This window comes from Erpetoichthys calabaricus, chromosome 1, assembly GCF_900747795.2.
Source record: "Erpetoichthys calabaricus chromosome 1, fErpCal1.3, whole genome shotgun sequence".
Taxonomy (NCBI): Eukaryota; Metazoa; Chordata; class Cladistia; order Polypteriformes; family Polypteridae; genus Erpetoichthys; species Erpetoichthys calabaricus.
The window spans coordinates 260710697-260727609 of record NC_041394.2 but is presented as its reverse complement, the minus strand read 5'-3'; the positions used below and the strand labels follow the sequence as shown (position 1 = coordinate 260727609).

The 16913-nt window shown below is 38.1% G+C and overlaps 2 protein-coding genes across 6 annotated transcripts in view; both read right to left on the bottom strand.

Annotated features, from left to right (window-relative positions):
* The window catches only part of LOC114661334 (suppressor of tumorigenicity 7 protein homolog), a 260621-nt gene extending 245573 nt beyond the window's left edge, over positions 1–15048 (bottom strand). The window contains exon 1 of one of the 5 annotated variants that reach the window (XM_028814557.2): positions 14909–15048. In XM_028814557.2, coding sequence (XP_028670390.1) covers positions 14909–14948 — 40 coding nt within the window. In that variant the 5' untranslated portion in view covers positions 14949–15048. Of the gene's footprint in view, positions 1–6701; positions 6837–6923; positions 7322–14908 lie in introns of those variants that run through there. The other 4 variants (XM_051928198.1, XM_028814550.2, XM_051928213.1 and 1 more) reach the window with 4 other exon arrangements.
* cav2 (caveolin 2) overlaps positions 1–16913 on the bottom strand; it is a 516729-nt gene that overhangs the window by 22649 nt on the left and 477167 nt on the right. The window lies entirely within an intron of this gene.

The window sequence follows — 16913 nt, the reverse complement described above, 5'->3', positions numbered from 1 at the left end:
CAATGATCAACATTACACCTGATGGTCAAAGAAACTAAATATAGCAAATAGTCCTGAAAGTGATCATCATTTGACCTATATACTTATACACAGTTTAGCCTCATACCATTTCTCAGTTCTCGATTTCAACTAACTTCTTTTTTCTCACAAAGTAAACTTGACCACACAGAGATTATCATAAATTACGCATGATTATATCTTTCATGTTTCCCCCTGCATGGGGGACAAACTAACTTAAAACAACAATGTGGTCAGTGTGTAAAGATGCACAAAATGCTGATGTACATGTTAATTCTAGACTAGTCAGAAATTAGTAAAACAGGAAAAGTCTGCAGACAAAGATGAATGCAAAGCGTGTGCAAGATACACCTTAGGAAGTACTCATGTATATATTTTAAAGTATGAGAAAATTATTAAAATGAGTTGTACCTCTTAGCCACTCCTCCCTCCCACTTGAACTTGCACCTACTCATCTTGCATCTTTAGCCTTGTTTGTTGCCTTATTTAAGCAAGCTCCTATTATTTATTGGACATCAGTCCATCAACCTGCAGTTCAATTCAGGGTTACTTGAAGAAGGTACTCATTCTGTTCTGGAATAGGTATTAACTCTTGACAATGAATCCCCCAAGTTGCTGTGCAAGTGTCTCACACAATTTACAGTAGAGTAACCTAACCTAAGTAATCCATTAACCTAACCTGTGTGTCTTTAGTATGTGTAAGCAAGGGCAGCACATGCAGACTCCACACATTTGTAACAAGTAAAAACCAAGACAAATTTAAATCAAAATTGGCTGTCTCTGTATATACAAGCCTTTAATTTACTACATTGATGAAATTAGTTTATTTGTATATTAGTTCTAAAATAATATTTATGAGTCAGTGTCTGCCAGACATCCATGCACTGTAGGTCATTATGCTGTTGTTATGCTCCACTGGTGATATCCAAAGCACTAGCACCAACACCGAATCACAACGATGCAGTTATTACGGCTCCCAAAATGGCAAACTTCATTGCAACAAACAAATTAGCAAACAGTACATTTTTGGCGCTTGCTAGTTTTTTGAAGCCTAAGGAACTACCAACACAACTAAGATGTGACAAAGGCAATAAGAACAGTGTCGGAGCAACTGGGGAGTGTCTTCAATTACAATTACATTACGGCAATTAAAGCTTATCTTATCCAATGGCTAATTCTGGAGGAGTTCACAGGCATAATCAAATACCAAACATTTGATCAGTTATGCGAGGTACCTTGAAAACAACACAACAAACACTGTTTGCACACAAATTTTGAAACAATGGATTGATGTGTAATTCAGAGGTGTGATTTCACAGAGGCGACCTGTAAAAATGGAGGAAAATGTAAAAAGGGTGAAAGAAATTCAAAAGAAAAAAATAAGCATCACTAGTTTATGACAATTGAAATTTTAATTGCCTTATTCATTAAATGTTCATTTTCAGTAATTTCAAACAGCTAATGTTTCCTGCATTATTGATGCAGATATAAATTTCACAAGAGTAAATGTCCTAAACCTATTAAAAGCCACTTGTTTGCAAACATGGATTGAAGAGTGCATTATTACAAAAGCTGTTTTAAAAATTATTGTTTAAATGAGATACGAATTCAAGCACCTTGAACAACCATGTAGCTATGGCATTTATGTTGCACTAGGGTAATACAGTGGCATGCAAAAGTTTGGGCGTACTTACTTAACATGTCCGTTACTGTGAATAGTTAAGTGAGCAGAAGAGGAACTGGTCGTCAAAAGGCATAAAGTTAAAGATGACACATTTCTTTAATATTTTAAACAAGATTACATTTTTATTTCCATCACTCATAGGTACAAAATACCAAAAAAATGAAAAAGATCTGAAGTAAACATTTGGGCACCTGAAATGGTCAGTACTTACTAACACTGCCTTTGGCAAGCATCACAGCTTGTAAACGGTTTTTATAAGCAGTTAAGAATCTTTCAAATCTAACTTTGGGTATTTTAGCCCATTTCTCCTTGCAAAAGGCTTCTAATTCTGTAAGCTTCTTAGGCCATCTTGCATGCACTGCTCTTTTGAGATCTATCCCCAAATTTTCAAAGATGTTTAGGTTGGGGGACTGTAACAGCCATGGCAAAACCATCAGCTTGCACCTCTTAAGGTATTCTATTGTAGATTTTGAGGTGTTTTTCAGATCATTACTTTGTTGTAGGACCCACCCTCACTTTTTAACTACAACTATTTTACAGATGTGTGAAGTTTACTTCCAGAATTTGCTGGTATTTATTTGAATCCATTCTTTCCTCTACCAATAATATGTTCTTTCTGCCACTAGCTGCAACACAAGCCCAAAGCATGATTGATCCACCCCCATGCTTAACAGTTGGAGAGATGTTATTTTCCTGGAATTCGGCATCCTTTTCTCTCCAAACATACCTTTGCAAATTATGGCCAAAACGTTCCATTTTGACTTCATCAGTCCAAAAATTCATCAGGCTTGCGGAGATGTTCATTTGCAAACTTCAGGTCCTGAATTTTGTGGCTAAGACACAGGAAAGGTTTTCTTTTGCTGACTCTACCATGAATGTCATATTTGTTCAGGTGTCACTGCACAGTAGAACATTGCACCACCATTCCAGAGTCTGCTAAATCTTCCTGAAGGTCTTTTGCAGTAATAAAGGGGTTTTATTTGCCTTTCTAGCAATCCAATGACCAGTTCTTTCAGAAAGTATTCTTGGTCTTTCAGACCTCAACTTCACCTCCACCATTCCTGTTAACTGCCATTTCTTGATAACATTACAAACTGAGGAAACAGCTACCTGAAAACTCTTTCCTGTGTTCTTCTAGCCTTCTCCAGTTTTGTAAGCATCAATTATTTTATTTTTCAGAGTTCTAGGTAGCTGCTTAGTGGAGCCTATGGCTGCTGATTGTTTGGGACAAGATTTGAGGAGTCAGACTTCATACAACTTTGCAATTTGCATCACCTGGGTTTTCCTAACAATGACTGTAAAGAAGCCATAGTCCTAAAGGGCCAATAAAAGTCTGAGACCTTGGTAAAAGTTATCTAAGACCTCAAATATATTGGGGTGTCCAAACTTTTGCATGGTGCTCCTTTCTTTTTTTCATTGTACAAAACAAAAACAATACACATATCTTGCATAAAATGCTGAAAAGAAATGTCAACTTTAATGTTATGCCTTTTTGTGATCAGTTCATCTTCTGCTCACTTAACTATTCACATTAAGAGACAATTTAAGCAAGCACACCCAAACATGTGCATGACACAGTATATGGATTCCGACTGTACTAGTTTTGACTTTAAGCAGTATTTACAAAACATATTTTTCAATTACAAAACAGAAAAAGTTTGTGACAAGAGTATTTATACATAAAATAAACCAGGTAGCCCTACAGCTCACCGCTATAAACTTAAGCTGAATAAAAATGAACACACAAAGACTGTGAAAGTACATGGCACTGAAAGCCATCACAAGATTATGATCAAGAGTTTTAGGATCATTCCAAAAAAGAAACATCCCACCCTTTTTCTTTCTCTTATTTGTTACTGAGAGAAGTTGCCCACTTTTCAGTCATTCTCAAACACATTAAATCAGATTTCTGGTGGCAGGAGATTGAAGCCTATCCCAGCAGCAGTGAGTGTAAGGCATGAAACAGCCCCGCACAGAGCAACAGTCCATCACAGGTCTACTCATTTTCTCTCTCTCTCACACACACACAAACAATATTAATTTCTTGTATAGTCCAAAAATCACACAAGGAATACCTCAATCAGCTTTAACAATCCCTGTTTTTGACAGCCCCCAGCCTTGACTACCTATGATGACAAGTAAAAAATAAAAAAAATGAAAAAATCATTTCAAAGAAAGAAAGAAAAATGAAGAAATCTTGGAAAAGTAAATTCAGAGAGAGAACGACAGAGAGAGAGAGAGAGAGAGAGAGAGAGAGAGAGAGACCCCATTCCAGGCAGATGGAGTGTGCAATAAATGTCAAAAAATTAGTAAATACAGCCTCAAGTTAATTTACAGTTGCTAATTAATATAACCTGTGTGCTTTTGGGGATGTGAGAGAAATGCCAGAGTACCCAGATTAAAATCTATGCAGACAACTGGAAAAAATGTAAACCCCACACTGAAAATGACTGGACATAAGATTAAAACCCAGGAAACTGAATCCGTAAATCAGTAGCCCTGACCATTCTGCTACTGTACCATCCCAAAAACAGCCATTTTTAAAAATGACTCTCAATAAATATTTTTATTTCCTGTATAATTTGTGTACATTCAAGTTAACATTGTACTCCATGAAAGGGCAGTTGGTGAAGGCAGAGAGAAACTCCCAAAAAATTTTTGAATTTAAAACAAACCACTGATCAATTGATCATGATTCTAAATCATTCCTAGTACTCCTAGGAATTGAATAAAGTATGAGCATCTTACATGAAACAATGAGTGCACATCTTGGGAAAAATGGCAGTGTAAGAGAACAGTGTGCAACACAAGCTGGTACTTAAACAGTACTTAAGCATGGAACAAACTGGAACACCATAACAGCAGAACCAACTCATTAATTGAAGGCATAAATATGCATCGCTCTGAATGTGTAAGCAAGGATCAGTACAGCAAAGAACACTTAATAATGGGTGGTGTCCCTTTTTAAGATAAGATAGACATCCAAGCCTATAAAAGAACTTTGTCATTAAAACTGTACTACCACATACCTCAGTGCACACAAAGGTTAAAAATCAGATTTATATTCTTCAATAATTAAAACTGTAAGTGACCTTTTAATGTGTGCATCTTTTTTTTGCTCTGTACACATGATAAGAAGCAAATGACATTTATTAAGTTAGAGAAATAAATAACATTCTCAATTCTTCTTAAACCAATTCAAGATCACCAGGTGGGTGAAATCACCAAGTAAGTTTAGGTGGATGGCAGAACAAACACAGTGACAGTTTAGAGATGCCAATTAATCTAACGTACATGTCTTTGGGCACACGGATAAAACTTGCAGAATCCGGCAGAATTCCAATTGGAATCACTGGATGGTGAAGCAGTAACGCTAGCCACATCACAACCGTGACTCACAATTTACATATATATTTAGATTTAAAAAAAAAAACATCAAATTCCCGTAGGCTGGTAGCACTTAATTTTGATGTTGCAATTGTGAGCAACTTACTGGACGTAATCTATAGAGCTGGCAATTCTGTTTTCAGCAGCCAAGCATAGCATGCGACTCTCAACAAGTCACTTCACCTGCCAGTGCAGAAATATAGAAAAAATAGATTTAAAAGCTGCTTTGAATTAACTATGAAAAGAAAATGTAAAAACAGAAGTAAACACCTATATCTATATCTATACATACATACATACATACATATATACACACACACACACACACACACAAGGTCACTAATTTTCCAATCTGCTGTCCCAGTTAAGTGTCATGGGGAGTCATCATCTATTCTAACATCATCAAGCACATGGGAGGAACCAGCCCCAGATCTAGCACAGATTATTAACTGGGCACACTCATAATAAACATTACATACAATTCCTAACCCAGCAAACTCCACCTTAAGGTGCTGTGGGCCTTACATTTCTATTGGCATAACCAGGCACAAGTGAGGAGCCAACATTAGTGCTGAACACGGTCTAAGGTGATATTTTAAAATGTTCAGCCTACTTAGAGGCATTCAACAAGCAACTAAATAAAAAAGCAAAGCTGCTTTCCCAGTGAACCAAGTTTCAAAGTTCTCCATTTAGAATGTGTACAGTGCAAACAATATGCCTGATCAAAATCTCAGAATAAGCAAACACTCAACTCGTTTTGTCTTCAGGATATAATAATATTTGCAAATAGCCAGGCCTTTTTAACTTATTAAAGTTATTTTTTTATATATTTACTCACTTCCTTTGCCTCTCACACAAATTGACTTTCTTTATATACAGCGCCTTGAATTTTTTGAAGTCTACACTAATTCACAAGATCCTGATTGGCTGGATCTATACTATCCCACAGTAGATACCGCTGGTCCTCTGGATCGACAGGAGCCAAGTTAGACGGTTCGAGCATGTTCAATGGGGATGTAACTAGGCAGAGTAGTGGGAGAAGATTGTTGCTAAAGACGGACGCCAAACACTAATCCAATATATTGTAAAAGTCATGCAAAGTGGGTATCAGTAGGTTTGGATACTGGATGGCGAGTGCATATTGAAACACTGACTATGCATTCTACATCACATATATTGCATGGAGATTAATTCAATACAGTCACATGCAAATGAATGTAACTCGAAACGATATGCCGAAAATGTAACATAAGATTAAAAGTTGCATCAAGTACATCGCTTGCTGTCTCATTAACTATTGTTCGTGTTCCATTGATGAGTGTACGGTTACACTGCTTCACGGGATAGACACTATATATAAAAACTACTCTGAGCCCTTATTACTTTTTCTAACAATGTGTTGCTCAATAGATGAATCGTCCGATGCATAACGTGCCAGTCGGACATTGCTAGTTAAAATCTCACACTAAAGAACCGAATGAGCCACAAGTTGCTATTATTAAGCTGTTTGCGAATCAGGCTGGCTTTAGGACCCGGTTATCCAGAAAGTGGCCCCGTCTACAACGTTAAATTTTGTACACATACAGTAAATATAAAACATTTATATACACACCACAATAACCTGTGTTCGACACCAACTACCAGGAGAAAGGCGGCAAATCCATGTAAAAAGCAAAAGTACGAAGCGAAACACTGGCTTTGGTTACTCCATGCCCCGCGCTGCCGTGCCGTGTAAGCAGCTCGCCTGTGTAGACGTGTCTCTGCAAAAAGTTGCAACTTTAAGGTAAGAAACTTTGCCTACGTAGGTAGTGCCACGTGTGGCGGCGGTGCTCACCTGTGGTCAGATTGTCGTTGATCCTTAACGGCACCCTTAGGATGTACACCAGAAAGAGCATAACAAAGAACCAGACAGTCCAGAGGTAAGTCCAAGAGCAGACGATGCACGACTTGAGCTGCTCGAGCAAGCCAGTCCCTGCTTCAGCCATGTTAGTGCTCTCTGCTGCCGCGAACCCTCGGTGTATTCTGGGATCACTCGTGGCTCCGCACTCTTTCGCCTGTGTCTCGGGATTTGGACTGGTGGAGAGCATCACTGGCGAAGGACACCGCAGACTGCGCCAATGCGCGAGACTGAGCGAAGCACACAGGGCGGAACTGAGAGCGGGAATCGAAACATGTGCGCCCGTGTAGCGCGTTTTCCAGCGTGACAGTTTCCTTGGATGGGACCGAGGCACGTGCGCATCCGGGGGTGGAGGATCGGTAGTTTGCGCCCTGTCAGTGCGTGGAGATATTAAAAATGTGGAAGGGAGGTGAGTCCACATGATGTGCAGCATTATTTATCGCTTTAAATGGTGAATACGGTGCTTCCCCATAATAAAGTTTTCGTTTTTCCTTTTAATTACTGTGTCTGTGCTTGAGTTTATCACCAAAAACAATTGTGTCGTTCTGTAAGTGTCAGACTGGTCGCTGTCTATGTGGAGATTCCACATTCTGTCCGTTTGAGTTTTAAGGGTTGTGCTAATCTTCTCCCACATGCCCTACGTTGGGCTGCATGCTGTCAAAAGACTGCAGGAAAGATTGTGCTCTATAATTAGGTTGGCATCCCGTCCAGAGCTCGGCCAGACGCTGGAGAAATAGACGTCGCGTCAAAGTAATGCAAAAAGGCGATCGGGCAATAAACGTAAACGCCTTATCGTACCCAGGACAGGCTGTAAAATTTAGGCGAAATAAGCGGTGGGCGGCCACATTTTTTTTGGGGGGGGGGAGTTTGGGGTTTCGGGGCGACATTTATTTTAATCGGTACACACCTATGAAAACTCGGACATGCAATATGACTGCCACATTATACTGTTTTACATTATTTGGGAAAAAAATAAGACTGTCACCTACTGTTTCTGTAGATGTTTAGATATTGACAGAAATGAGCTGTTATAATTTAATTAAAAAGGGTATTAGTGACGTTTTATTTTTATTTAATAAAAAACGTTAAATATGATAAATAAATAAAATAATACGTCCCAAATCCTACTTGTTTAATAAAATGGTACCCTTAAGAGCATATTTTTCTGTCTTGTAATGTCACAGTAAGTAATCAACTGGTCTCCTTGACATTCTCAAATTGTAAATGCACTGTTTTGTATCCAAACCCACCATACTTTGCTATCTATCCCTTATCCCTGCTACATGTTTCAGTATACAGATCTTGCAGTGATGATCCACTCAAAGCAAAGGGGGTTGTGGGTCGGCATTTACAACTTTGTCTAGAGCAGGAAAAATGTTAGATCTGACACTGATTGTACCTGAGAGTACCGTGAAGGGAAGAACAAATGGTACAGCTTGAGAAGGTTTAATGTGACCCCTGGATTACACTGTGATGTCAAGAAGATAAAATTGACTCTGTGTGCCCCTCCCAAACCATAACTATTTATCAAAGCTTGGTTAGCTTTCCTTTGTCAGCTACTTCAATGTATTCATAACCTTCACTTGCTACCACTGTCCATCATTTTTAGTCTCCTCATTCCTAATCAGCCTCACTTTGTGCTTCTACCCCCTCTTAAGCCTTAAACATGCTCTAAGAAGTGTTTAAACCACTTACAATTAGAAACTGTCCCCCCAGCCCACTCATTCCCTTAAACAAATGTCAGCAAATGACTGCCTTCACGTCACAATATGTTCTACTCACCATTAGTCCATTAGCCTGTTTTCAAGCCAATTTAATTTATTCACGATTTTCGAGGACTGAGCCTATCATGGCAGTACTGGGCACATGGCAAGACCTGGTCCTGGGCCATGCACTAATACATTCAAGTGCCCACACATATATTCTATCGCACATTTACAGATCAGTGCATGAGTGAATGTGCCCCAAGATTTAATGGGCTCCTGTTTTGTGCCCAGTGAGCCTCCCTCTTCTTCATCTATTGCCATTTCTTTGTGGGATCAATGTTTTATAGGTTTCAGGGTGATTTTTACGGCAAGATGCCTTTCCTGATGCCATCCTTCCTTATTTATCCCGGCTTGGGACTGGCTTCCCTCTGTAGATGTAAAATTGTTATAAAGTGTGGGTGTCAAACTGAAATCATTGAGGGCCACTATAGCTGCAGGTTTTCTTTCCAGCCAGTTTCCTATTTAGTAACCAAATACTACTGTTAATGGAATATACCTTTTTGCTTAGTTTTAATTGACTTGCATTTTAATTTCATCACTTTTTTTTCAGTAGTAGCGAAACGATAATGAGATACAAGATGAATCAATAGTTGACCAGACTAACCTGATCAGTTTTGCACCTATGTGTCTTTCATATAATATCTGTCTCAATTAAATTTTTGAAAAGAAAAAAGTGGAGGTGTGAGAAATATTGATCTACACTTGTCCACAAAATGTTTGATGCCACTCTCTCAGGAAAAAGAAAACAGTTTTGGAAATGTCTGGTATAGTGGAATGAGACCACTGACAGCCTTAGAATTAAAACTGTTTCATTAACAGATAAATAGGATATTGGTTAGAGCAAATATGGTATCATTCCAGAACTGTTTGAAAGCTCCAAGTTAGTTGGTCAACGTTTGGCTCACTTTACATCTCATTTTTTGGCTGCTGGTTAAGGAATAAAACAAAAGGATTCTGAATGATGAAAAGCAGGTAAATTAATGTCAAGGCAAAATAAGTCTTTTCCTTTAGCAGTGGTAACTGACCATTGATTATGAAAGTGGCTGGAATAAAAACCAGCAGCCACCTTGGCCCTCCAAGATCTCATTGTAACACGTCTGGTATAAAGCATGAGGAAAAGTGTTACAGACAGCAGGTTAAGTGTCCAAAATCAACTCAAGAGAATATGGAAGGAACGTGGATTTGAACATTAATAACCACTGTTTGATAGTTTGACATTCTAACTGAAAAAAGGGTGAACATCTGGCACCTGTGGCCATAGCTTCATGGGCCCATTGCAGAAGTCAAGTCTAAGGTTTTTGTTTTCCGTTGCTCATAGGGCCAAATCAATGACTTTGGGATATGGAGGAATAGCATGGACAAAAAAAAAAAAAAAATACATTGTGAAATGTGATAATAACAAAATGATATGTGAGCAAAAATAATTTCTGTAATTTTGTCATAAAACACATTTTTTGTTGCCTTTTTAAAAATTACTTGATTTCTTCAATTATTTGTTTCAGTTACACCACATGCAACATGAAATACGCCTTGAAATTAAAACTGTCATTTTCACCCACCAAAGTTGCGAAGGTGGACTCTAGCAAGTACTGTTTTTGATTGGAGGATCGTCAGTGAAGTGCATGCTCTTCATGCTAAGTGATTGTGCAAGTTCGTGGCAGATATGAGTGCAAGAAAAAAGTTGCTCAGAATTACTGTGCAAAGCAACTATTTGAATTCAAAATACTCTGAATTTATCATCAGAAGTCAGCATCTGAAGTAGTTTCTGCATATGCTTCTGTAAACTCATTTATTTATTTATTTGTCTGGAATTTCTATCCACATTTGGATTCATTCAGATACTACTTATTGGGTTTTATTTTTTTTTTAACAAAAAGCTTACGAGAAATATATACGGCCCCATATTACAAAGACATATTTTCCACTTTATTGCAGAAATATGCAGTCACTTTCTGTTTTACCAGAAAAAGTCAATCACACATTGTAATTCCAGGGTACAGGATAAGTTCAGCATTAATCAAACTGAAGGTATTTCCTCACAAACATGTTTTATATGAATTTGCTACACAAATTGTTTTCTAAATTTAAGCATTTTCTATACATTTATAAAAAAAATCTTGCTTTATAATGTAGGCAATGAAGCACCACCAGAAAATAAAAGCCTCAAAACTTGCAGAGTATGTCCACTTTGAAGCAGCAAAAGTTTTGATATAAGAAAACATGCTTTCCATATTTGTGATGCATGTTTCTAACAACTACAGGGAATTGAAAATAATAGTTTTATCACATATTCTTGGTAATAACTCTCAATCTTTTCAAGGTAAGAACATGTTTTCTATTTGCTTGTGTGAGACTAGTGACTTTGTGGGAGGAGTTCTCACATAAATACAGAATTAGACCAACACAATACAAAACATGTGTCAGGAAAAGTTAACTGTGATTTGGTCTTTTGAGAGGAAACCTCGCTCCGGGAGGATGAAAGGTATTTGCCTAGGAAAGACAAGAGGGAATGTTCACAGCTGTTATTCTTTTAAAATGGTTGAATCTGAAAATATTGATGTTTGTTTTTGTTTGAAAATGATATGTATAAGCTATTTTACAATGTTTGTGTAATCTGAGGATGTGGATCAATGCTCGAGAACTTTCTTGGGTTGAAAAATTGACGTATTTGATACACTTTGAAGTTTTTTTTTTCCAGTTAAGCTCCATGTCTCATAGCCTCTATTATAAAGCACCAGTGTGGGCAAGATATTTTTTTAAGTTATAGAAAATCTGCAACTTTAGTGCACAATTTCATGTGGCAAATGTGTATATATACCATGTTTATGAAGAAATAAGTTTGACTTGGAAAAATATCAAACTTATCTTTTAGGTTAAGCAGTGAAATGGTGAGTGCGAGTTTCACATAACCAACTGTGCCTTTACAGTAATTTAAGGCAGCATGGTAAGCAGGTAGATGTTTTGCGTTCTTAGAAAAAGAAAAACTGTTCTTCCAGACGGACTTGAAGTGGAGAAGGACAAGCAAACAGTGATTGCATTCACTACACTTTTGGCACGCAGACTTATTTTGTTAAATTGGAAGAATCCTAACTCTCCTCTGATAAGTCGTGGGAAAATGATGTTTTATATTATTTGAAATTGGAAAAAATCAAATTCTCAGTTAGAGGATCTGTACAGAATTTTTTCAAAACCTGGCAGGATCTAATCAATAATATTTTAGAATAAGAAGAAATAATTATTTCAGCATTTCTTTCCCTTCTCCATTTTTTATTTATATATATATTTCCTTTCTTTTGTTTATTTTTGCCCTATTAAAAAGCCCTAAGCAATTCTCCTTTGGCCATGCTCTCCTTCTCAAGGGTGGAGTTTGATTTGTCTTCAATTCTTTTTTGTATAAATTGATCTATTTGTATGGAATGATTACAATAAAATTAATAATTAAATAAAACAATATTAGAAATATCTTAATGAGTTAAAGAAAGTATACTGCCAATCTCTAATGCAGGGCCTCAAACTCTGTTTCTGTAGGGCCATTATGGCTTCAAGATTTTGCTGTAACTTAGAAATCAATTCTTACTGTTAATGATCTTTGATACTTTAATTCTGAAATGTGCTAAGTATATTCCATTAGTAGCAATAATTGGCTTCTAACTGTGTATGCAGCTGGAATGGAAAACACTGCAGCCCTCCAGAAACTGAATTTGAGACCACTGCATCATAGCAAGCCCCTGGCGTGGCTGCTGGTTTTTGTTCCAACCCAGGTTCTTAATTAAAAGTGAACTATTGTTGTTTGACCAATTATTGTTCAAGCAACAGTTTGGTAATTCATTTTAATTGTCTCTTTTGTTTGGACCTTTAATTGCTTCTTTCAGCCTTAAATAGTAGTAGCCACTGTTTTATTTTCTTCTTAAACAGCTGTCAATTAACAATGGGATGCAGATGACAAAGGAACCGGTAGCTCATCATCTAACTTGGTCCAGTTTACAACTATGTGTGATCATCTTGAATAATCTGTTTTGAGAAAATATTTTGAATGAAGTGGAAAAGAATAAATGAAAGACTGAGAATTACTAATATGCTGCAAGACACACATTACTTGGATGATGTCCTTGGAATGGAAAATGCTACAAATTAAGAATGACTTGACGTGGGGGAATGGAAAAACTGATGAGCCATAAAAAGCATTGTTTTTTTATTAAGCAATTTGTTTGGAATAAAAACCTTCAGCTAGTACAGTCCTTCAGAGCTAAACCTGAGAACCTTTGCCTTAAAGCAAGGGTCTCCAACTTGGGTCCTGGAGAGCTACCATGGCTGCTGGTTTTCAATCTAACCCTTTTCTTAATTAGTGACTAGTTTTTGCTGCCAATTAACTAATTTTCTGTTCATTTTAATTAACTTGTTTTTAATATTCAGGCCTTTGAATTGCTTTATTTTTTTCCTTAAACAGCACATAAACTAAAATGAGATGTGAAGTGAGTGAACAGATGACCAGCTAAGAGCACTGTCAAAATATTTTATGAACCTGGGCAGATCAACAATACTGAGATCTTCCCCTTTCTTTGTTTTCAGATATTCTATGTTAAACACAGGTTAGCTTGTCATCTGTTGGGTCGCTTTGTATCTCATTGTTGATTGCCTGCTAATTAAGGAAAAAATAAATAATTAAGGGTTCTGAATTTTAAATAGCAAGTCAATTAAAATTAAGGCAAAGGAGTTAATTAGCATCAGTGAAAGCCAGCAACCACCGTAGTGCTGCAGGACCAGAGCTGGAGACCCCTACCTTAAAGCCTCTCTGTTCCATTGGTTTTCAAGTTTAGTCCTGGGAGACCCCCATACGGCTGCATGTTTTAACTTTAACCAATTTCCTAATCTGTGTGTTATTTTTACTTTTATTGATTTATTATCTGGCCTATGGGGATTTGTAAGAAATTTATAAATATTGGTATTCTTGGTCGTAAATTTGAATACTTTGATTTCTTTCAGCCTTTTCTAGCCTAATGATGACGGTTAGCAATGAACGGCGCAAATGATCCTGAAAACTAAAAGGGAACAATGACTGCACTGCCATTTTCACTTGCCAGTTCATTAAGAATCATTTCTTACAAATGAACATAAAAGTGAATGTGGCACTGAAGTCATTTCATTGCTTTAGCATTCAGTGTTGTAAGCAAATTGATACAATTAAGGGAACAAATTCAATTAAAAAAAAAAGGTTAATTTAAAAGAAAATGGAGTAGGAAGGAAACATTTAAAGTTTGGACAACAATACAAATATTTAAGAAAGAATGCGAGAATAAAAAAGGATAACCCACTGAACATCGTGATCAATTTAAAGTATGAATGATGTGCTGACTGTGAAACTGGTTGAAATCAAAACACACAGCCACGGGACTTCCCCCAGGACTGCACAAGGGAACCACTCGCCAATTTTAGACTAACAATCTTAAAAACTGGGTCGTGGGGGCGGAGTCATTGGGTCGTGGGGCGGAGTCAATCTCAACAGCAACAGCTCAAGATAGGAAGCAGCGCTGGACAGACCGACTGACCGCCAGTCTATTTTAGGCACCATTCCAACCCGCATCTACAGGCTAAAAGTAATAACCACGTCTTGGGGGGGGGGGGGGGTAGGGGTTACAATACACACACTCGGACATACAACGTGCAAACTCGACGGTCTCCTGATCCATGAGGCTGCAGCGATACCCACTGCACAAGCAACAACTTGCCGTATCCACTCTGAAGTACTCTGCTGTATAATCAGTAAACATAGTGCTGTAAGCATCAACTGCAGGAAAATTTTAAATAGTACGACCCGATTGATTAAATACACAAGCATTAGTCTAATTGTAGATTATGTTTCATTGTAGATAATTAATTGATCTCGGAGGAGACAGCATCCATGTAAGAGAAATATGTAGCACTTCCATCAGGGTAATGGTGCACGGCACGCAGTGCTGTTAATGTGGCTGAGTTAATGAATATCATTAACGTACAAGTTTCACCTAGCTTGCGTCGATATTGCATCAGTTGATCATTAAGTTTTTTGTTCCCAGTGCGCAATATTGCACGCTACTTTAAAAAAAATAGCTAAAATGAACGTAGCGAGCATTAAACAATCTCGCCTGCGTAAACGCACGTTTAGAAGAGAACATTCACGTGAGGAGGGAGGTCGGCTGACACAGGCGCTGAAAGACATGAAACCGGCGAGAACAGAGGAGCGCTGTGATGTTACACGAGGTCACGGTATGCCTCACGGCTCGGTACAAAAGGCAGAAAGCAAGTGCACTGCTACCGATCATTTCCTCGTTTCAGTCCCTTTGCGTGCGTTTTTTGGGAATGCCGTGCCATCTGCTGGCAAAACGAGACAGGACGCTGTTGCTCAGGAAGATTCTAAGATGGCCATCAAAATGCCGTGTGGCGCTGCTGGGTGTTTGGACCCCGGCTGTGTCTTCACTATACAGTTTGTATGCACATCCTGTGGCTGGATGGGTTCCGGTTCCTGAAATCCAAAGGTTCACAGTCCAGTATTGGGTTATGTGTATATGCGAACTAGGGTTACAAACACTGGGTTAATAAAGTGGATGCATCTGTGAGAATAAATCTATTTTGGCGACTCCTGACACACACTGCAGTTAATTGGGTTCTGGTGGGCCACAGGAGCAGCGTGCTTTTCTACACAATTTAGATGGTCTGGAACGTGTCTGAGATCTTTATTTTTCTGCAACTTTGGTGTGTTTCTTGATTTCCACTGACCTTAAAATGCAGATTAGTTTGTGGTCTCCTAGCTATGGAGATTATAAAAGAAGTTATTGGAGTGCTATATATATTGAACTAAAGATGGATGGATAATGCACTTAGTTTATTTATGAATTACTGAACAGCAAACAGCATTCTGGAAGATAAAAGAGTGCAATACAAGCAGGGCCACATCTATGTACAATAGACTGTACATTGTTTGTCCCAATGAGGAAATCTAGGTTTTCACTCAAGGTCAAGAAATATTACAACAAACAAGAACTCCTCAAACATGCACCAGTGAGGCATTATAAAGATGTGTTGCTGTTGGTATAAAGAAGCCCCAGTAGAGTTTCTTGCCACATTTCTACTGAATAATATGTTAGCTGAAAGTCCTCAGTGTTAGTGTGTCAGAGAGCGGATGTACAGCATTGTTTATATTGGTGTGTCAGAGAGCGGATGTACAGCATTGTTCATATTGGTGTGTCAGAGAGCGGATGTACAGCATTGTTCATATTGGTGTGTCAGAGTGGATGTACAGCATTGTTTATATTGGCACTTAGTTTTGTTTCAATTCTCTCCTCCACTGCTACCTCCCAGGCAGTCCAGAGTGCATCCCAGGACTGAGCCTGCCTTTTAAATCGGCTTATTGATCTGGCAGTGCCACCTAATGTCTAAGATATTATACTTGATGTAATTTTGTGGGAGTTAAGTGGATAGGACTGGCAAGCTTTGTTGGCTGAATGGCCTGTTCTCATCTAAAATTTCTATGTTCTAAGATATAAGACTGGAGACAAGGACTGCCAGTTCACTCCTGGCCAGTCATTTATTTCGTAACTCTGCCCAAACAACTGAATGTTACTAAATGTAGTGAGAACTTAACCAAAATTACACCTTTTATTGGCTAACTAGAAAGATTCTAGTACCCCTCAATTGGCTGGCCCACAAATATTGGATTGACTTCAAAAGCCTGCTAACTCCACAGTACTGTGCCTACCTGCACAAACCCAACCTTTTAGATAACTGAGATCTTGTGCTTCTCGGCTCCTTGCTGTTTCAAGGTCACATTACACAACTCTTGGCAAAGCTTCGATAAGCTTTGTAGCTCCTACTTTATGTACGTCTCTCCCTTTCTTTGTTTGTTAGACTAAATATTCAAATTGTGCCTTACAATCTTGTATTTCTCTCCTGCATTTTTGATTGGCTATACCTCTATTTTCTTTTCAGAAAATGAAAATAAAAGGAAGGGTGCTAGTGCACCCACCAATTCCTGTACTAAATTACAGCAGTGGCTTCACAATGACAGTCCCTTTTGACCTCTTCTTTACTGAGGCTATAGTCAATATAAAAAAAAATCCGAAATTCACATACATACTGCAAATGCCTGACATTTTGTCTGTTGCCCCTCCCAGTTGGGCATTTCATG